The sequence below is a fragment of the Triturus cristatus genome, chromosome 3_2 (genome assembly GCF_964204655.1).
Source record: "Triturus cristatus chromosome 3_2, aTriCri1.1, whole genome shotgun sequence".
Lineage (NCBI taxonomy): Eukaryota > Metazoa > Chordata > Amphibia > Caudata > Salamandridae > Triturus > Triturus cristatus.
Genome location: NC_140584.1, coordinates 656,073,547 through 656,096,100, shown reverse-complemented (window position 1 = coordinate 656,096,100; position 22,554 = coordinate 656,073,547). Strand labels below are relative to the sequence as shown.

The window sequence follows — 22,554 nt, the reverse complement described above, 5'->3', positions numbered from 1 at the left end:
GTCAGAATACTGTGAGGTCAAAACACTCCAGGGTGGGGCAAACACAAGAAAGGAAAGGCATTGAATCAAGGACAGACACAAGAGAAGGATAACAAAGCCATTGAATCACGAACAAGGAGCTGACCTAAAGCCTTTTCGAAGGTCTTATGTATTAGAAACAATAGATATAAATGAAAAAATATAACATTCAGAAAAAGTGTTCCACGCCATATAAGCATACGTGAGATGACAAGAGAAAAATTTAGGAAGGACCCTTTCCTACTGTAAAATAAAGATTGATAAAATCCTTTCATCGGTCAAGTGTAGACATCTGGGCTTTTGAACCTTTGAGGAGCAATTACTTGAGTGCAAGCATTTGAGCCACTGCGGTAGCTGTACCCTTGGAGTTCCTTGAACTTGCACTGAACCTTACGAAATCACTGAGGAGAGTTGAGTGCCTGTCCCCAAGGATCAAACTCATCTGCTCTGCTATATGCTGTCAGGTGGCAATCCCTTTATAGCATCATGGAAAAAAAAGCAGTAACCACTGGCTCTTCGGCCTTCTCATGCCACCAGAAATAGTATGCAACATAAGCATGCACCTGACATGAGTCCCAGAGACAGTTGGCTTCACAAAGTCCTGCAATTAATTCTCTGTGTGCATTAGCAGAATGTTTTGAGACATGCTTTTCGTTGACTTGTGTGAAAGATCTACTTCTGAGGGTGTAGGGGATGTGGGGCTTCCACTCTGTGCAAAAAGTTTTTAGCTACTCAAAATGGTGCACGTCTAAATCCCCTTTCCCTTCCTGAGCACCATATATGCTGCCCATTCAGAACCCCTTCTAGTGTTAAAACATATCTTCTGACTTCCAGTTCTCCCATTTAGTATAATTGAGTTACCCCTCTACTGCATCCTTTATGTGTGATCTGTTATACCATTACAACATGTGTGCCTCCATCTCCCAAAATTCTATAGTTTTCTATTCTTCCCCTAGTCTTATTTCAGTTTCCCTTTCGAGCATGCATCTCCATTCTCAATGGTTCTCTCTTTCCACAATATGTAGTAGCTCCTTTCTCAGACTCAGCCTCTCCTCAGAATCAGGGTCTTCTTTCTGTGATATGCTCTCAGTTTCTGCACGCTTCCCCACACTCTTATGCAATTCAGTGTCTAGTCTTCCTCCCTTTTGACTGTCTCTTTTTTTCTCAAAGTGGACACCCCTTCTAACAGACTTTCCCTCTCTCTCGTTCTGTCTTTCCTCAGTCTCCATTGCCTCCCCTCCTCTCTCGTTCCGTACTCGTTGTCTCCCTGACTCTCGCCTTATTGTGCAGCCTCTCACCCAATACGACCCCTCTCACACATCGACTAGTCAAATGCATTAAGAATTGCGCTCTCTCTCTCTCTGTCCTCATATCTATCTCTCTCTGCAATATTTGTTGTTATTCTCTTTTCTCATATTCTAGCCTCATCTTCTCTGGCTTTTACTGTCTCTATTCTCAAAGTCAAACCTTCATACTGTTTTGTCTCCTTCTCTCTTTCTTACAACTTTTTCTTTCACTCTCTTTACTTCTCACGACACCAGAATTCCACCTTGTATTGTTTCCTCTTTTCAGTGTGCCGACCAGTCACCTGAGAGTGTTAAGTTTCAATGGGGAAGCCCAAAAGAAACTACCCGACCTGGGTCAATATTGCAGTACAGTATATAAGTGGTCGTAGTAGCAATTACTTATAAGAAAACAACAAATATAATTACAAAAGCGCAATCCACATTTTGTGATTTATAGCTGCATTGAGCACTGTAATTTTTGTATCACAACATATTGAAACAACTGCTTTGACAAAATAAGTAATGCTTTGAATTTGAATCGCATTCTAAAATACCTGATTGATTAAATCAAGGCAGCTATAAATCACAAAATGTGGATTGCGCTTTTGTAATTATATTTGTTGTTTTCTTATAAGTAATTGCTACTACGACCACTTATATACTGTACGACCAGTCACCTGAGTCAACTCCGATCATCTCTCTTTTATCTGTGTTCAATCACCTTCCCCACACACTAGCCTTTTATTGTGCAGCACCCTTTGTCCAGGTTCTCTCTTTCCTCATTGTCTAGACAGGTTCCCTCCTTCCTCATTGTTTAGACCTTCACCTCATGCTCTCCTACTACTTGTAGTCCTAATTCTCCCAGGCTTCTCTGGCCTATACTCATCTTAGTGTTCACCAGTAAATTATTTGTAACAAAATAGGTGCTAGGGCCCTCGTCAGGAGGCCATTGCAGCTTGCACCACCCATTGCCCCTGGTAGCACTGCCAATGACAGTACTAACGCAATCACTAACCATCACACTCCTACGAATGTTACAATTCAGGCTATTCCAAGCCCCCAAAGATAGAAGAATGGCTTGGGCATGTATTAGTCATGATTAATGTATATTGAACTAATGAACTACTGTTGGTTGTGCTCATCTCTAAATTAGACAAATAGCCCTACCATGTGGCAGGCTGTCTTAAGTGCCATTGTTGACAATTTAATGCTAGCACCGAGCACTGGAAACCACCGGCTCAAATTAAACACTGCTGTACACTTACCCCAGGATCTCTTTTCCTTCTTTGCTCATCTCTCCTTGTGTTTCATGTAATTCGAACTCGAAGCCATTGCACTCTGTCACTGTCACATTCTTTCCATTACTCCAAATGAATTGCATCTTTCCTTTTCTTCATGAGCTTATATCTTAGTGCGCACTTTTTTGTACACCCATATTTCTCAGTTTCTCTCTGGTCTCTGTCTCTTTCTCTCTCTATTTCTTCATCTCCCTATCTCCTTTCCATGTCTCTGTGTATTCCACCTCTCTCTTTCTGTCCCAACTCTCTCCTTTGCTCCCTCGGCCCCCTTTATTCTCTCAGTCTGTTTTCTCTCAATATTCCTCTCCCTAGATGCGCCCCTCTCTCTTGGTGCCCACCTCTTGTTGTGCCACATCACTTTTGTCTCTATCACTATTATGAACACAATCTTCTCTTCTCTCACACTCACCCTCTCTCCCTCCCTCTTTCTGCCTCAAACCTATTTCCATATACCTTTCTGTGCTCTATAGCCTCTATACCACATCTCTCTCTCTCTTACACAATGTACTGTCCTAATACCTAATTGCATGGTGAAGAAATGCTGAGATTACAGAGCAGTAATATATCAAATCAACAAAACAAGAGGGAATTACTATAGTACACTCAGGGCAGTTTACACCTATAAGAAAAAATAATGTAGCAATGTGGAATAGCCTAGTTGGGGGGGTTGGTACTTGATTTGCAAAATAAAGCTAACATAATCCCAGAGATTTACAGCTGGAAAAAAAATGGAAGTCACATGTCTATAATATCTGAGTAGACACTTAATGCACAGGGACCGGAACCATGCCACTCCTCTTTAGCCTAAGGAGTAATGACCAACTTACACTTGCCCTCAGGTAAATTAATTGGATCTTGGTTAAAGAGATAATTGCATGCATGACCATTGCAAGACTATTCCCATCGTCCACAAGTCATGCCCTAGGCTACCTATCCAAATGCTTTTGGTCTTCATGCCTCCAGTACAAGATGTGCCTCCATGAACCTACGGGCTACCTATTCGCATAGAGTCAATGAGTGGTAGATCACTCCATGTGTACTTTATGGAATTCCCTCTCACTCCTCAGCCCCCCCACTCATCCCCACCACAGCTTCCTTCTGCTGCACACTGCCGCTTCAAGAGTCCAATTCTACCTGTGTTCATGAAAAGCTGAAATTTCCCTGTGTCTCGATTTTACTCCCTGAGGATTGGGATTATTTGTTGTGGGAGGAGGCAGTGCACATCATATCGTGGTTGCCTAGGCCAATCCATTGTCATTCTGCACATGACAATGAGCTGGGTTGCTTTTGTGAGCATGTTCAGATTGACTCTGCGCACACCAACTCTAAGGCTGCAGCAGCCTTTTTGGTTGTGTACCAAAGGTAAAGCCAGCCACGCAAGGTGTCCATAGTAATAAAACAAACTTGTCCCATCAGCTGGTCACAGCCATAGGCCCACTGGCTAAATGCTGATTCTCCGCCTTTCCTATCTGAGCCTAGCCACCTTCCCTAGACTTAGCAGCACTTAAGTATTGCAGGATGGCCTACTGTCCATTATCATTTTGCAGGATTCTTTGCAGACACACAGACACCAAAAGAAGTTTGTTGGGTATTGGGAGACTATTCGTCACAGAAGACATTGTTTCCTGTTCATTTCATAACCACCATCTCTAAATGAGTTCCCTTTAAAAGACATGGCAGGCTGGCCAGATAAGGTGCTTAAAGGTATGATTATTGTGCTATAATGTATTTGAGTACCAATATCTTTATAACCTCCTGAGGTGAGGTCTGGCTGCTCGCTATTGCACCTTTGGAGAGACAAGTTTCCAAATGTAATAACTCTATCCAAATAAAATAAAATTGTCTTAAATTCTGAAACAGTCATTGTAAACAATGGTATCCACCACAGATACTGCCAATTGATCACCCATTGCCACTGACCCAAATTAAAGGACTCCCAATATGTAATACAAATACTGTGGGATTTTTTAGAAAAAGCCAGCAAAGAGATATCAGAAGTTGCTGAGATGTTTTGAACCTGATGACGGTTTTGAGAGCAGAGGAACAACCACCATTTTTTTTAGTTTCTTACATTTGTAAGAACTGATGTAAGCGAGATATTGGAACGAAATTCAGGTAAGGAGCTAGTCTCTCTATATGTCCAGTCAGGGCATGGACAGGAAAAGATGCCACTGGGAGCGATATGTAATAGAAAGGTCAAGAGGAGTAATAGAGTACAGCGAGAGAGATTGAAATCCTGCAGCCACATTGAGGATGGCTTAAGATCACAACCCTTTGTGAAGAATGACACACACATCTCAAAACGAATTTATTTTGTTCTAATGTTTTACAAAGAGCTAGGGAATTGCAAACTTTGCATCACATAATAATTCAGAAACATTTTACCTCTTCTCAAGCCTCCTACTTTCCTGATGAATCAGTCCCCTTACATCCATCTCTCCGTCCCATGCTCTACTTTTCACCTCATCTCTCGCCATTCTGTTACCTACTCTTGCTGGTTCAGCCACTCTTATATCCACTTGACCCCTGCGTTATCTCCTCTGCATCTCTCATCTTCCCCAAACATCTTTCTTTCTCTCTCTGATTCACCCACTCCTATATCCATCGTTACACTCTAGTCTTTACCTCTCATCTTTGCACGCAGCCTCTGACATTCTCTTACTGGTCCTGCCCATCTTGCATCCATGTCTCCCTTCCCTGTTCTACTTTTCACCCCTCTACTCTCCACCCATCCTTTTATCTTTTCTGCTGGTTCTGTCATCCTAAATCCACATATCCCTTTTCCTTCTGCCCTTTCCTTCTATCTTCTCTTACTGGTTTTGCCCCTGTTACATAGACCTCTCCTCTTCCTTCTTCACTCGTTCCTCTTACCTTCTCTTGCTGATCTGCCCCTCTTAAACTGATCTCTAACTCCATGATCTAATCTTCATCTCTCACCAAGCGTTTAACTTTCTCTTGCAGTTTCTGCCCATCTAAGATCCACCTCTCCCCACCTTACCATATCTTGATTTTCTGCCCTCTTCCATCCACATCTCACTTCTGTCTTTCTCTTAACTCTTCTTACATTTCCTTGCTAGTTCTGCTTGTGTTATATCTACGCATCTTACCCCTGCACTATCCTTACCTCTTATCTTCTCCTTCAGCCTCTTAACTTTTTCACTGGTTCTGCCCTATTCACACCTACATTTCCATTTGCCTGAAATCTCTTAACGTTTCTCACTAATTCTACCCCTCTCAGACCCATCTCTCCCCTCCTTTGCTCTACTCTTCTCACATTTCCCCAGCCTAATCTTATCTTGTTGATAATGCCCCTCTTACATCCATCTCTCTCCTAGCTTCATTCCTTGTCTTACTGTTTCTGTCCCTCTCATATCAAACTCTCTCCTCCATGCTCTATGCTTCACATCATCTTTCCCCCTGCCTCTTTTTTTTTTTAGAGTTTTATCTAGCGTGAACTAGACCCGAAGATATCGGGTATCAGAGCACTTTACATAGCACCAGTTTTGTTACATGAGGACACATTAATTTTTGTTAGGCACGTGGAGATTACGTGATTTGCCCAAAATCACAGGATGTTGAGCGTCGTTGGCGAGACTCGAACCCGGTTCCCCAGCTTCCACGTCGACCGCTGTAGCCATAAGGCTACATCCTCTCTTTCTTACCTTTCTGTCTGATTTTGACCTTTTTACATCCACCCCTCACCATTCTCCCCTAATCTGCATTTCTCCTGATAGTTCTGCCTCTCTTACATATACATCTCCCACCCATGTACTACCCTTCACCACTCACCTTTCCCTCCAGTTTCATATCTTTTGTTTGCTGGTCTGTCCCCTTTAGATCCCCCTCCAGTCTCCTATCTTTTTTTACTGGTTCTGTTTCTCTCCCTGCCATGCTCTACACTGCACCTCATCTCTCCTCTAATCTTTTTACGTTTCTCACTGATTCTGCCCCTATTACAACCACCTATCACCTACCCTGTGCTCTCTCCCCAGCCTCTAACTTTCTCTTACTGGTTCCACCTCTCACCTCCAAGTGCTGCTCTTCACCACTCTTCTCCCTGCACCTCTACCTTGTTTCAGCTGTTTTCTTCCTTTACATCTACCTCTTCCCTTGCCCCCTTCCACTCTCCAAAAGCCTCTTATATTTTACCATGGATTCTGCCCGTCTTAAAAAAAAATTATTTTGCAGAATATTAGAGGTAGGCAGGCCACTGAAACCTTTAGCCAGAGGCCTGATTCTGGCTCGGCTTAAAGTCCTCTTGGAACCTTGAGCCCAAAACAACCGACAATTCACAGAAGGTGATGTGGCCTATTGGCTACAGCTGCCCAATGTGCATCATGGGGAGGCAGACTTGAATCCAGGCCCAGAATCAGCATCCTGCGAACCCAGGCAAATGTACCTGTTCCAGAAAAAACAAACTTTGAACGTAGTCTGTGTCTGTTGTGAAGTGCTTTTACGTCCATTGATAATGTTTGTGCAATGTTAAACTTCCAAAAAGGCAATGTGGGCCACACCTGTCACTCATGCTCTAGTCTCAACCTCCAAGAATGAAAGACAAAGCCTTAAACTTTAATATCATAAATAGGCACCCACCTAGTGGCAGAATTGCACAGTGAGAGACTAAAAAATCTAGGATCAATCCTGGCTTTCCGGCTTGACCACATTGTGTGATCTTAAACAAATGCTTTATTTCACTAAAACTTCATTTTGTTCATTATCACACATTAGAGCCCTTTCAAATATGTGAGTTCAGTATTGGTGCTGTACTTAAGTTTAATGTAATAGATTATCATTTTGCTCGATGCATAATAAGAACCTAGCCCACATACATGGTTAACATGAACCCCGATGTGCCTGTTACTTCAATAATACCATTATCAACAGGTCAGGAGCAGGAATGTTACTCAGTTTATGTTTAAAACTTTAAATACTTCTCAATGCAGTGGCATAATCTTTTCTACTAAGGTGAAATGCTTGCTCATGTCAAAGAAATATGCTTTTTTGAAATTTGGTGACACCTTATCATAGTCTAAAATGATGTTTGTTGTATGGTTTACAGGCCATATATTAATAAGGCTTGGATTGTGCACGGGCTCTTAGAGACAGAGGCGACCCTTGTCTAGGCTCTAGCTTGGCTCACCTTGTTAATTTGCAGGCTTGCCCACTGGGTGGTGTATTTACTCAAATATCACACAATGCAGAGCAGCAACCAAAATGCTGTGATGTGTTGTGCAAGAGGGAGAAAGCAGGATAGAGCCATAGCTACAGAGATTGGCACCATCCTGCTCTCTTCCCACCGCTGGCGCACAATCAAGCTACCAGTGACACGCACACACCTGCAAAAGTGTCTGCATCAAGTCTAGCATAGGTTTTGTGCTTGGAGGATACCACTATAAAATATTATGCTTACACTAACTTTCAACTTTTTATACTTCATATTTGGTCTGTACAGTTCAGCACACATGCAAAGACGGAAAAGATTGGAGAAATAAAAGCATTTCTAGTCTACTGCTTTATGTGACTTTCAGACGACTTTCCAGCGTGAAACAAGTATTGCACGGGAAAGTACATTTCAAATACAACTATACCCCTACCACAGCCCAGTCTCTCCCTCTCTCTCTCACACAAACACACACAGAAGTCCCATTTTTCTGCCATTACATTTTTTTTCTCTGAGCTGCCAAGAGATTCATGGACACAAATATAGGGTAAATAATTGCCCTAAGTCCACATGTGAGTGACTCATCCTCTCCTGTTTTTTCTTTCTGTTTGGTACTTATCGTGTATTTACACTGGGATACACAGGACTACAAGTAACAGAATGCCAAGAGAGATGACGGGACTTCATTATATACTCGCATGTGGACCTGGGAAATAAAAGATTCAGAGTACTAGCAAATTAAGAATACATTTGATGTGTTGGGAAAGGAAGAGCAAGAGATCTACCAATGGTACCCTGTTGGGCAGCACGTTTGCTGAATATGGTATGGAAGAGGAAGAAACACTAGTCTACCCTCCTTCTTGTATTGTTATGATTTGTAGAGGAACTGTGAAATGTGCTTAAAGTCACCCACATATCAGCATTTACTACACAGATGTCCCTGTTCAGCAAAACATCCCCGACATTCAGAGCTACACTGGCCTCCTCCATCTAGTCTCTAGTTTAATAAGCAGTTTTTAAAATCAGCTTATTCAAATGTACTTATTTTGAACTTTGTTCCTGGGATCCAGTTTAATTTTATGTATCACCCTTGTATATAAACTGTAAATATGTGTTATAGAAAAATGTGTAAAGTAAAAGTAAGAAAAAACTTTCTGTTCCCTATGCTGTCTTGAAACGTCCCAATGACATACTGCTGTCCAAAACAGTTTCAGAACATTCTGTTTTTTGTTAGCAGAATCGACAAAATGCCACACGCACAGTACTGTTCTCTACCTTGACATGCTCCTGTTGGCATAACAAATGTGAAGGGCTCAGCTGCTATTTGAAATTAACTTCATGCTATATCAAATACCCAAAGTAAACAAAAAAGAACATTATATACACACACATGTATGCAGCTGGTGCACAAATTGATCAAACTAAGGGCCTGATTACAACAATGACGGTCGGACCACCACCACAGGCCGTCGGTGGTGAGCCAACCGACAGGCAGCCCTTCGGTCTGACCGCTGCATTATGATGCAGGCGGTCACACCCTTGTTGGACGGGGGACAGACCGCTGCCTCCTACAGGATCTACTAACATAAAGCTGTAGTAAAGATCTGCTATGGTGCTGCAAACAATCAGTATGATAAGATAGAATTTAATTCACAGATCCAGACACAGCTCTGCTTCTGCATCTCAAGCCTGGCCAGCAGTCTGAGGCCTTTGCCTGTACTTCAGGCCTGATCGGTTGTTGACATCATTTTTCCAGAATTTTACAGGTGTTGAACACCTCTCCCCATCAAAGTTTACACCTCACCACTTTCACCAGCCGGCACTGCCCTCACTGCTGTTACAAATGATCTAGGTCCCAGTGCAGTGTCCCTGCAGGCCAGCAGGACAAGCACCAGTGCAACTGTGCCTCTTTGCTTTTAATTTGTTGGCCCATATGTGACACTCCCTGGCCTTGTTGTACATTGCAAAGACCAAGAGTCTTTAAGAGTATGCACTTACTCAATTTAGAGGATGTATAGCCAGACACCCTTGCACTCCCATCAATTCAACATATGAGAAAGCTACCACTACAACATTTATATGTCTTATGTAAGTAATGTAGTGCTTGTCAAAACAAAGCTAAATAAATGAGACCAACTTAAGGCCTGGGTAATGCAGCATCCGAATACTGTGTGCAGTATTCAATGTTATTGGCTGCAATATTGGGGAGAGGAGTTGGCCTATCGGCTAGGGCGGTAGATCTCAAATCTGGGGAACCGGGTTCGAGTCTTGACAAACGACGCTGAACATACTGTGATTCTGGGCAAATCACTTAATCTCCCCGTGCCTAACAAAAACATGAATGTGTCCTCATGTAATGCAACTGGTGCTATGTAAAGCGATCTGATACCTGATACAGGGTCAAGTTAGCGCTATATAAAACTCCGTAAAAATAATAAATATTCAAAACCATCTGAAAATGGCAAGGGTGGCCATGTGTAAAAGATTAATATTGAGACCTGTATAACTAATGTTTTACTTTATGTCCTTGAAAGTAAGTAGATGAATAGACAGTTGACACAGGCACAAGTCAGACTTAGACACAAGTGAGGAAAATTATCACTAGTAGAAAATATGGGGACAGGTATTGCAGTCTTTTGAAAACAGTGGAGTAGGAATTCTGGAGATCGCAATCTCATATGAAATGCATGGGTCTGCAGTCTATGCTTACAGATCATATAGGATCCTACAGCAGAAAAAGGAAAATGTAATGATTTTAGGATAGAGGTTAAGAATGGAATGCATTTTAAGGTAAATTTCAGAAAAGTCGTTTGAAGGCATTGGTTAGTGGGATATCATCACAGGTGTCAGTTCAGTACAAGAACTTGTGCAATGTTATCAACTTTTATCCATCTTCAACCATGTGGAAGTGGGAATTTATTGCATAATTTGAGCCGGAAAATTTTTTTACTCATGCTTAGTCCCCATTCTGTGGGAATTAACACTGTACTAGTTTGCGGGTGCAGGATCTGCACCCCAAAAGTGTCTTGTAACGTATACTCAGGGTCTTAATCAGGAAAGCCCATCTCCTTCCAGATTGAGGCTTAATGGCCTATGGAGGAAGCTTGACAGGCTCTGCAAGCCCAGTATGGTTAGAGAAGAGCCAGTTGCACATGCTTGCTTTGACTTAAAGTGCGCCAGTTCTAGTGCCCACATATTGTGGTGTAGCCACCTGCTGACTCATTAGTGAGTGCCTATGGAACACTTCTCAGCGCATGTGTTACTTGAGTTTTAGAATCAGCGTGCTGGTTCATATGTCATGCAGAAAGGGTGTGTGTGCGGGCGTGACTGCCATCGGTGGCACAGATACACTGTGTAGATTCACACAAATGAGTCAAGAGGTTACATGCCCAGGCACTGTAAAGTTAAAGTCGATGCAGTAATTCACTAGTCAACATTTCTTCCAAAGTAAAGATTTGCTGGCCTGTTCAGAACAGCTGGCACCACCGCCAGGCAAGTTGCGGTAAGGTAGACGCATGTTCTTGCCTGCCTCATGTGTCTCAATGTGCCACATCCCTGACCAGATTTTTCATATGATCAGTTCAAACTCAGTATAAAAGTCTCAGTCGAAAAATTCTGACAACGTGCTGTTTGGGCTTTTGCATATTTTCTTGGGTTATATACCATGACAGACTAATTATTGCGAATTGGCCATGAGGAACATGAGCTGTAATCAGACACCAGTTGGGCACCCCAGTAGAGCACATGACGTTATACTGTGTCCAATAAGTATATTATCCTTTTTTTAACCAAACTTCTAGGCTGGTTTTGCGAAAAAGAAAGTTTGCTGTTAGATTTGTGTGCATATTTTTGTTTAGCTCTGTCTAAAATGCATGCGTTGTGTTTATTCACAATGGTAGCAAAATGAAAACCCTAGATGGAACTTCAAATGGATCTAAAACAAAACTACTGCACCACCGCTAAAGGACCTTCACACCAAACACACTTGTCTATCATTGTAGTTGCGTAGATTATCTCCAGTGCCAAGGTCAAAAGTCAAGGAATCACTTATTTCTCACTAATGACTTTTGACATACAGATCATGTCAGTAATAGTCATCATCTACTGTCACTCCCTATGCCAGCACCCAAATAATCCTCCAAGGACTGTCAGGTAGTTGTACCATCTTAAACTTACATTTAGACTAGATAAGTACCCTGTACCTGGGCCTGGTAGAAAGTCCAGAAGCCGGCAAACGCATCAGCCTGAAAAGAATCCGTAGGATCCCATATCCTCAACCCTGATGGTTCCATTAATGAGCAGGTCTCCGTTAAAGTGTGCCAAACTTATGCACCGTCTAGCCACAAAATATCTCAGCTGCAAAATACAAGGCTTCATCTCTTGACACTCTACACTTATCCAACCAAAACTAAACCAAAAGCCAAGAGCGTTCAGCCCCATGAATGATGGTAGGTTATTGCAGTCAAAAAACCATATCCAAACATCCAGTGTCTATCGGCTATACACATCACCTGCTGACAAAATGGAGTACCTACAATACTCTGTACACCACCTACGCAAGCGCTTTGGTTTGCAGTGCAGCACTTTATACATCTATGTATTTTTTAGGTAGCTGAGTGGATAATGGAATATTAACCATGTACTTATAAGACAGTAGTTGATACATATTGTAATTCAGTCTTTAAATTAGTGGCTAGTGAGATGCTTAGTGCACTCCATTATTTTGATGCAGCAGACAATGAAGCTTGTTCTAAAATTTCTTGTTAAGAACAGTGGATTGCTGGGAAAGTACCACAATTCATTTTAATGTAAGGGTAAAGTGGGAGGTCATAATGTATCTGCCAGTAGAATGGCTATGTTGGCAGGCCCAACGGTTCTTACATGCAGTCACACTGAATGTGTTTACAATGCAGCTGAAACAGCCTATCTGCTGTCTAAAGTCTACTAAGTTCTTTGAGATTTAGGACCTTATTACGAGATTGGTGGACTGACCGGCGTAGAAGCTCATCCACAAGCAGCCCACGGCGCTGGTGGTCTAAAGACCGCAGTATTACGAGCTGTCCACGAGGCCAGCAGTGTGGATGCAGGGTTCTTGCAGTGAGGGTTAGTACTTTTTTCAAATGTATTGATGCCTGTGTGTGCCTTTCAACTGCATATGTTTCGTATGCACACATATGCATGATATATGTGGGAAAATACCATAAACCCATTACCGGGGTTCAGCCATTTGTGCGCAGTCCTGGCAATGGGTATATGCTACCCATTTGTGCCAAGTGGGCAATTTCACTTGCCCATATTTGGACCTTCAGCTCTGGCCTTGCCTTATGGTGCCATGTCTAGCACATCCTTTCCTAATCCAAAAGTCACGTCAATGTCCACTGTTACTGGAAAAAGCTACTGGTAGTCTCTGGATCAATGCCTCAGCCTGTGCCACACTATGAGACCTAATAAGCAACCATCTTCCCTTACATGACAGACTCAGTGCTTAATTTGTGCTAGGATTGCAGGAGGTGGGCCCCAGGTCTCAATTTGTGGGGACTGGAACTTATTTTATATCATCAGATTTCGAGCCAAAGCAAGAAAGAGAATAACATTAGGATGAGAAAGACAGGGAAACAGTGACATAGGGAGAAAGCATGGATTAAGAACAACCTGCAAGGATGAGATAAGAGACGGAAAATGTAGGGTGGTGGAAGAAAGTGGCATTGCGTGGAATTAAGACTAGACAGTTCTGGTTTTTGGTAACTCCGTCATTTGACAGCACCAGTTTCTGAAAAAACTTTGCGCCCTACATTAATTTTTTATTTATTGATTTATTTACTTACAAATTAAGCACTGTTAGTTTTCATCTAAGGAACTTCTTGGTAAGTCTCGCTACTTTCAGAGTCAACCTATCACCTTTGTCAATATCACCTCCTCTCAGTCATGCTCTGTTACCCTGCATTATCCCTCTTCCAGCATGGAGAACAGTCTATAACAGTACTTCTTAAACTTTTGACTTCTGTGGACCTCTACTGAATCATTACTGGAATCTAGAGACCCCCAGTGACTCATTACTGTAATCCAGAGACCCCACTGGGTCGTTACTAGAAGCAGGGGAACCCGGCCTAAGCAATTTCAATGATCTGAACCACAAATAAAAACACGAAGAGTAAGAAACAAGCATTCATCAAACATGTATACAAATGCTGACATATTTAATTTACAAACAAGTTTAAAAAAAATCTAAATGTTAACTTGAATGAAAAGGTTAGAGTTTTCGAAATTCAAATATGGTCACTCATCATCCATATTGTATTCTGTTTGTTGCACTTGCACTGCTCGCAGAAATCAATCTGAGGATACTAACTTCGGGCAGATTTACAAACCCCTTGCGCCACTATTGTGGCACTTTTTTTGATCGCAACGGCGGCGCAAACAATGTGACCAATTTACAAAGTGACACATCTGGAGATGCGTCACGTTGTAAAGCCTTGGGTCACATTATACCTACGCCAGGTATAATGTATGCAGGCTAGGCGGTCCCATGTAAAAAGCCATGTAGTAGTGACGCCGTGAAATTTACAACTACTCAGACCAGGCGTAATGAATGACGCAGGGCTTTTTGTATGGGGCTCACCTAGCTGTTGTGGTACATTTCTGGAGTTGCGTCACTTTCATGAGCAACTCAAGCAATGCGTCATATTTCTGCCAACAGATGTGTCAGTATTTCTGACATATCTGTTAATCCTTGCGCCATGGAGCATTGTATTGTAAATAAAGTGCATCCATGGTGGCGCAAGGACTTTTGGCACTAGCGCAGGGAACTGATGCATTTATGCAGATGTGTCAGTTCCTTGTAAATCTGCCCCACCATTTTTAGCCTCAAATGTCAAATTCCTTCACGTTTACAGAACGTCTTAAAAGTTTTCTATTTTCCTTTTTTTTATATACACACTACTAACCTGTTAATATGATTACATTTTCTAAGCAGTTGCCATCCCCCTGAGTAGGCTTCACGGGCCCACTGGTCTCACTGGTGTAAAAGAGGCCCCCACAACTCCGCCCCGGCTGTGCGGGGGCCCTCAGCGTTCCTTGGTTTGGAGGGCTCCCCCAGTCCATTAGCCGTGCCATTGCATGTCTGGCAGAATGCGTGTAATGGCAACGAATAAGAAACAGTTAAACGCTCAAGAAGGCCACTCTGCTTTCCCAAGCAAAAAGAAACAGAAAAGAAACTCTATTAATTTATTATTATTGGCAGGCAGAGGCCCAGCAAAAGGTATCCTATGCCCCCCATGTCCATGGCAAGGGCGTTATTCCGGGACCTGCGGTGTGGGGGCCCCCACCCTTAAGGGGGCCCCCATTAAACCCAAGCCCAATTAATATCAGTACGATCTGGGAGACGCCCGGCCCCTCATTAAATTGTGCAGGGGTGCCCTGTCATTTTGCATTACACCACTAACTTTTCTATACAGAAGGAAGGACAAGTCGGTCAGCAGAAGCTGGGATTACATTTTGAAGGAAACATGAATGATGGAGCTATTCTGGAAGAGGGTCTCAAATGAGGCATAAATAGGAAAAAGCATTTATGGTCGAGATTGTGCAGGGAGTAGGTATGAAACTGTTACGGTAGCTGTGATAACAGAGGTAACAATGATGCATAAAAAAAGAAAAATAGTAAAGGGAGCAGTAATAACAGTCGCAGCCGGCACAGGTAAGTGGCGCAGAGTAGTGGGGGTTGGGGAAGTTGAAATACAACAGGATAAGTTCAATTAAATAAAAAAAATAAAAAACGACTTGGCGATGTGGCGAGCTCAAAGTAAGTGGTTTTATATATTTTTTTAGTTAATTTAACTTAGCCCGTCGTATGTCGACTTCCCTGCCCCCCATCCTGCCCCGCCCTGCCCCACCACTCTTACCTGTGCTGGTCGCCACTGAGTAATAATGTTAAAGGTGAAAGGAAACGGTAATGACTAAACATGTAAAAAAGGGAAGGGATAGTGATGAAGCCTCGTTGTCTTAACTCTCTGTCACACCCATAGGTGTCTCTCTCATTTTCCATAAAGACCGATCTGGTGCTGCAATTTATCTTCACAAATGATTGAACCCAGGAATGCAAAGACGTTCCCTTTCTCAGTGTCCTATGGAATCATCATACGTGATTGAGAGACAGATGTGCATCCTGCGGGTCCCAGGTTTGAATCGCGACAGCAACAGTTCAGAATTTAAAATCATGCGCACCATTGGTTCAGTTAATATTATCTGGTGTGTGCAGTACTGCACTAAAACGATAAACACGTTATTATCCTGTTAAATTCAGAATCTGCCCTGCACATGATGAAGACGGAAGGAAAATACAAGAAATCTGATCACTGTAAAACCTGTAAGATCTTGTGTATGTCACTAATGCCGTCGATATAAAGCCCAGATGTTCCCCTTTCCCCACTCAGCTCTTCTATCAGACTAGAAAGTTGCTTTCAACTTTTAAAGTACATTTGTGACCCAGTGCCTCCTTCTCCGTGTTGCCTTATTTTTAATTCCACCCCTCAAGCGTTAGGCCTACACGTGGGATTCATTCTCTCTAAGCCATTGCTTAATTGCCAGACCTAGATTTCTCTTGTTGTCTGATTACTTCCTATCCTCTGACAGCTTTTCCTGTTTTCCCGCGCACCTTGGGGGATAGAGCCATCTCTAGATCAGTGGAGGCAGAAAGGATCATCTGCTCAGACAGCTGCAGAGCCTGTGGGGGCTTCTGACACTGACAGAAAAGACAACCTACGCTGGATGCACAGCATTCCCACATGGGAAGTATCTGCCTGCTTGAAAACAGTTGCAACCTGCTGCAAAGTCAACACTTCATATTGCCCCACTGAAACTTTTCTAAAGTAGAGTATGCACGACTGAATGATATAGAAATACAAGCATGCCGCACTCACATTGGATGTACAAGAATAAAACATCGTTCATGCATCTTGAATGGCACACAAAGAGTCAAAGCTTTTTACCCAGAGAGTAAAGTGATGCTTAGTGGGAAAACCCAATGCTTCTAAATTAAGGGTCGGATTTTAATACCGTTTGCTCGATTTACATACAATTTTGTTCATCTAAATAGACTCAAAATGTTACATCCTGATCCACTGAATCGTCAGAATTTGTTGATTTTAGGGCTGATCATTCCACTTTCTGTGGGGGGACAAATGTCAGTGTGGACTTTCCACCATTGCAAGTTAAGGCACAGGGGAGCTCAGAGCAGCAGAAATAGAGCGGTGACCATTAAAAATGTCACAAACTATTCACAAACATTTTCAATGGAGACTTTCACTCCCCTTACTCTTCTAATACTATTTCAAAAAATGGTGAACTATGTAAATAGGGCACAAATGTTTCCAAATAAGCTCATTTCTTTCAGCAGATGTAGAGTAGGTAGAGTAGCTGTGGTGAAAAATAAAAGGTTTAGGTGCTAATGCACAAGTATTCCAGGATCAAAACACGCTTGAGTAAATTTGGTGGGGAAGGAGAGGTTGGAAAATCCACAAGTCTTGTTATCTTCCTCACATGTTTGGAAATGCATGAAAAGTCAAAATTTTACAGCAAACATAGAAGAAATTTCCACTTTTTCCCACAAGAGCTTTGTAGTTCAAGCCTAGTATTAGTTTTACTAGGACTTATACAGTAAACAAATATAATTACCAAATAAACTCAGCAGTAACAAAGGGCCTGATTACGACCCTGGTGGTCCGGGAACCACTGTCACTTTTTGGCAGCCCAACCGCATACCTGGCCCGCTGGATTACAATGAAATTAGATTAGGGTAATACGAAAAAAGTTACAAATTTTGACAATATAAGCGCGGATTCAGATTTATGACTTGTAATGCCACTTTAAGACTCATCAGTTTGTTCATGTAGCTCACAGGCCTATTACACAAATACAAAGAAGAGCCCTACAAAACTTCGGGCACACATTTCTGATCTGTACTGTTGTGCAGCCTTAATTGGATACAACTGGTGCAGACCGTCATGGAGAACCAGAAAAATGCACTGCTCCCAAGGCAGGTGTAAATTCACGCCTGCTGTAGGAACAGCACACTAGTGAAGAGCAGTTTGTCTGAAACTCCTAGTCCATCTTTCAATGCAGGCAATTAAGCCAGTCTCAGTTTCAAGCCTTTATTAGTTTCAATTGAGGAAGGAGATCAGTAACACAATATCGATCCAACAAATATCGAGAAACAGAAATATCGGAAATTTAATATCAAGAACAAAAATCTCAACTCTATATACATAACTATAAAAATCACTAATATCGAGGAACCAAATATCGTCAACAAAAATATAGTTTTTTAATGTCATTAGCAAAAATATCAGAAGCACAAATATTGTTACCTATAAATAAACATATACCATGTCAAAAATATTGATAACCACAATATCAATTACAAAATTATTGTCAACAATAATTAAATTCAAAAACATAAAAAGCTAACTTTCACATAAACCAATCACTTTAAATAAACCTGAAACTTCTATTAAACATCTATAATTAATTTAAAATAAAATACATCACCCAAAAATTAAATGTCCATCCCATAAAAATAGTGCACCTATAAATTATACAATAAATGCATCTAAAACATTGGCCCTTATTATGATGGTGGTGGGACGAGCGTCAGACCCCCAGTGCCGCAATCAGGTGTCCATCCGACAATGTGTCAGTGTTCCCACCTGCCCACCATACAGGCGGTCGTAGAATGCCTTTTTCTACAGCGGCTTGTGCTGCGGCCTAGGAAAAGGGCTGCAGCACAAGCTACTGGTGAAAAAGGCACTTTGTGCACATCCATGAACCGTTCCCTCAATGACCTCTTTTCCCAGTGCAACTTTCACATGTTAATATCTGCAGGAATTTGGGGAAACAACCTCTACAAGGCATAGTTTGTGCCTCACCGTTGGTACCTGATGTCACTTTCAGTGCCGACTAGATGCTATATGTATTGTTAGGCTCAGAAGCAATTGAGGTCACAGTTTAGCCTTAGTCTAGAGTTTCCATTTAAAATCATTTACACTAGGATGATGGTACGATTACAATTAAAAGTATGCACCATCAGTGTTCAGTTGAAACATAAGGGGCTATGGTCTATTTGCTAAATATGTTAACTGTGAAAACAGGAGACCCACATCCAAACCCTGATTTCTCACCTCACAACAATGTGTGATTCTGTACAAATCAATGTATCTTCATCTTACCTGGGTCATTAGTCTTCTGAATTTGGTAGCACTTAGTAACGTTCTGAACGACAGGATTAAGGACTGCACACAAAGGAAGACAATTAGGCAATTCATAGCCTTTATCCACAGGAGACAAAGAAGCAGCTGTGGCAATTTCTTGAAAAGTCTAGGGCAACATAATATAAGTTTTACTTGAAATCCCTTCCAGCCGTGGTTGTGCTGCTGTTCCCCTCTTTGTCATGATCATCTTGAGGTAATCTGTTGAGTCATGTCCATTCAATTGAAGTCAGAGAATAGCATTATGCAGGGCATGACCTTTAAAGATGGGCACTATATGAGTGACACTATCACCAGAGTCCATCACAATACTAGTAGCATGACCAGAGGTATACAAGGCCTGGATGGGCACATATATGACTGAGGTTTTCAAAGACTCAAACATCATCTGGATAATATTTTCTCTTTTGGCTTTGGGGCACAGAGGGTTTCTGTTAGTCTCTATATGGTCTCAATTTGTGACAATATTGTGTTTAATGTGTGCTTCAAGGTTAGGCTACCCCTCTTACTCAGAGATTTGTCACCAATGTAGCTGTCTTTCTTGTCCACACCAGCCGTCACACCCTGATGTCGTGGGTGCTCCACAATGCTTGGAAAGACAACATGTGGAGCATCCAGTCCAGGAAAGCCTTGTGATGTACATGTTTTTCTGGTAGCCTGGCACTGCCAGATTAGCCAGCTTGAAAGGGCCATCTTGTTGGCTGTTTTTTTTGTTGGAGCATGGCTCAGAGGACCAAAAAAGGCATGTGCCCTGATACTTTCAAGCTGGCCCATAAGGCAGCGCCACGACTGCACGAGACAGTAGCATATCAGAGAAGAAGGGATTGGAAAGAGTCGGTCACACAGCAGAAAAGCCTCACCTGTGACCGACACTCCCTACCAGTTTGGGGTGTAGCTGCGATTGGTGCAGCAGGTGCAATGGTACCAGGGTGCAGAGGCCTGAGGGTTCCACTGAACCCTGACTATTGTGTATTTTTTAATTCAGTCAACAGAAAGAGGGTCCATTTCCTTCCTCGCACCAGGACCCCTTGCACACTGCCTACGGTACTGTCTAGCAGTTGTTCAGTGACTTCTGTCGGAAATTTCTTTGATTTTCCTACTTGCTATCTGGCTGTGTCTTCATCATGTTTTAGGCTTCTGTTTCTAAGTATATGCTCCTTTCGGGGTGAGAAAGCATCTTTGCAAGTAGCATATCCCCATGCAAGAAAGTTGTCAAAAGCCATCAAAACATAGCAAATCGGAAATATTGTCCTGAAAGATAGTCATCTGCTGGAATAGACCCTGTATGTACTCGAATAATTTGGCTTTAGAGTTGAGGGCAGGAGTCGAAATGTAATCCTAAAGGTGACAAATATGCTCAGGCGTGGTAAATCCAAAGAACCAGCGATCCTGGGGCCCTGAGTCTCTTCTGTGTAATGAAGGACACAGAGTTTCCCAGAAAAACATAGAGACAGTGGATATTGATGGACACAGAATGTGAAAACCCTTCCCTCTGTCTCTTATTAATTCTATTTTTTGTTTGCTTGTTTTGTTTTGCCACTGCTTTTGCTGCTACCGCAGAGGAAGTATCTGCCAGGATAGTCCAAGTAGTAACAGCTGAGGCCGTAGCAGTCCTGAAAGGTGAACAGGAAGTGGAAGCCCTGCAGAAAGGTCAGCCTGGATGTCTACCTTTAGGTAAAGCAGCAAGTCTGCAGTGGCGCTGGGTGCTTGCAAAGGGTGGGGTGGGGGACAGAAGTTTAGTACTGACAGTTGGAATGTGGATGGGGAGCAATTTAGAGTTTCAAAAGTGGTGATAGCGCGGTACGTTGTGTGGGTGCTTTTAGATAAAGAGCTAGCCTAGAAAGACCCAGTCAGCTAGTGACTGTAGTTGACATTAGTGGGAATAGAAATATGTCATTACGAAGGGTTTGTAAATGGTGAGAATATTCTTGTAACGTGGGGCATGGGTAATGATGATGGTTATGTGTCTATAAAGTAACAGCACAAAATCTCAACAGGTCCCATTTAGTCTTCTTGTTTCCCTACCTTTGCGACCTTTGAGATCTTGCTTAATGCAATGTCACTCTCTATCAGAGAACCTGCTGTGTGAGTTGATATTGTTTTTCTCTTAGTAGTTTAGTTTGTGTTCTATGCAATGTCTGCAATGTTGTTGGGTGAATGAATCCACTGTGGGATTCCCCATTACGGTAGTGGGAAGGACGATCGGTGCAGACCATTTGTCTTCAGACTACTATGCACATGACTGCTGGCAGCATGAGGAAGTACCAGCACACACATTTCCCTAGGCTGGCCACTCCATTTCCCAGTGTACTATCCGTCCTGCGCGATGCATACTCTAGTGGAGATGTGTGCGGTATTGAAATCCAGATAGGAGCAGTAGGGTGCATGAGTGATAGGTAACGAGGAAACGGTGACAGCAGGAATGTCAGTTCCCCATCTGTTTTTTCATGCCCTAAGCCGGGCAGCCATGCTATGTCGAACCTCTCTGGAACCACTTGCCCAGGCACATGAAGAGATCTCAGACAGGGTCATAGAGCTAGCAGTGTGGGCTAAGCACTGTAGGCCTTACTCTGTGCACTTTGGTATGCCCAGGATATATCTCATTTTTCCTTCATCTCATATAATCTCCATTTTGTTTGAGGTTTTATTCAGTCACCTTGCCAGTCTACCTCTGTTGCTGTATGGTACATAGAAATGGGATTAGCAAGGATGGTGCAGATGGTCGATCAGATGAGAAAATAAAAACAGTTGTGAGGTGCAGGTAAAGTGATGTGAAGGGCTGCACAAGGTGAATGTATGCTGAAGGATAGGGAAAACGTGCAGACCTATGATGTGAGACAAGACTACTGGTAGGGGACTCTTTGCCATAATGGGTTTGAAGGAAGCCGAAACTTGGGTCTGCTCCACTGCTATCCTACCCATAGCCCCATAAGCCTTAACCAGTGCTGTGGACCAAGCTTTTCCCTCCCAAAGTAACTTTATTCTATTAGGAAGCGCTGCTGTAGGCCCTAGCACAAACAGTCTGCTCCTCACTACCGCGAAGGCGGGGGAGTGGAGGGTTGTGGAGAAGCTGAATAGCACATTCAGCAAAATGGCAGATGAATGTTTGCAAGGTACGCAAGCAAAGTGTATTTGATAGCCAGAAGGTGCCCTTGTATTCCCCTTTAAGCCCCTCGCCCATTGTCACAAACCACTCAGATCTGCCTAGGTCTACCCATGCAAGATGTCAAACCTTGTAATGGCCCCTGGAAGAGATCTAGAAGGTTTCTGAGATTCTGAAGAAAAGAAATTGTGAAGAGTTATGAGTGAACTTGGCTGACTGAGTCTTGCAATAGCGGAGCTAGAGAACCCTTTTTCCAGTGAAATGTAGACCCTCTGTTACTGAAAGTTCTTTGCCGCGTTAGCCATTTATGCTTTCTAAAATTACCCCTTTAACTTGTCCCAGTCCGAATTCTGTGGGATATGCAGTAGGAGAAACTCCAACCCCATGCTAAGCTTTGTAACTAGCACCTGCCTGCCCTCTTTTCCTGTAC

The 22,554-nt window shown here is 42.6% G+C and overlaps 1 protein-coding gene across 16 annotated transcripts in view; it reads left to right on the top strand.

The window, feature by feature from the left end:
- The window catches only part of MAP2 (microtubule associated protein 2), a 1,132,493-nt gene that overhangs the window by 793,682 nt on the left and 316,257 nt on the right, over positions 1 to 22,554 (top strand). For 13 of the 16 annotated variants that reach the window (XM_085648606.1, XM_085648602.1, XM_085648605.1 and 10 more), the window contains one exon: positions 20,582 to 20,695. The exons of the other annotated variants lie outside the window; for them this stretch is intronic. In XM_085648606.1, coding sequence (XP_085504732.1) covers positions 20,582 to 20,695 — 114 coding nt within the window. The remainder of the gene's footprint in view (positions 1 to 20,581; positions 20,696 to 22,554) is intronic. 16 annotated transcript variants of the gene reach the window in all.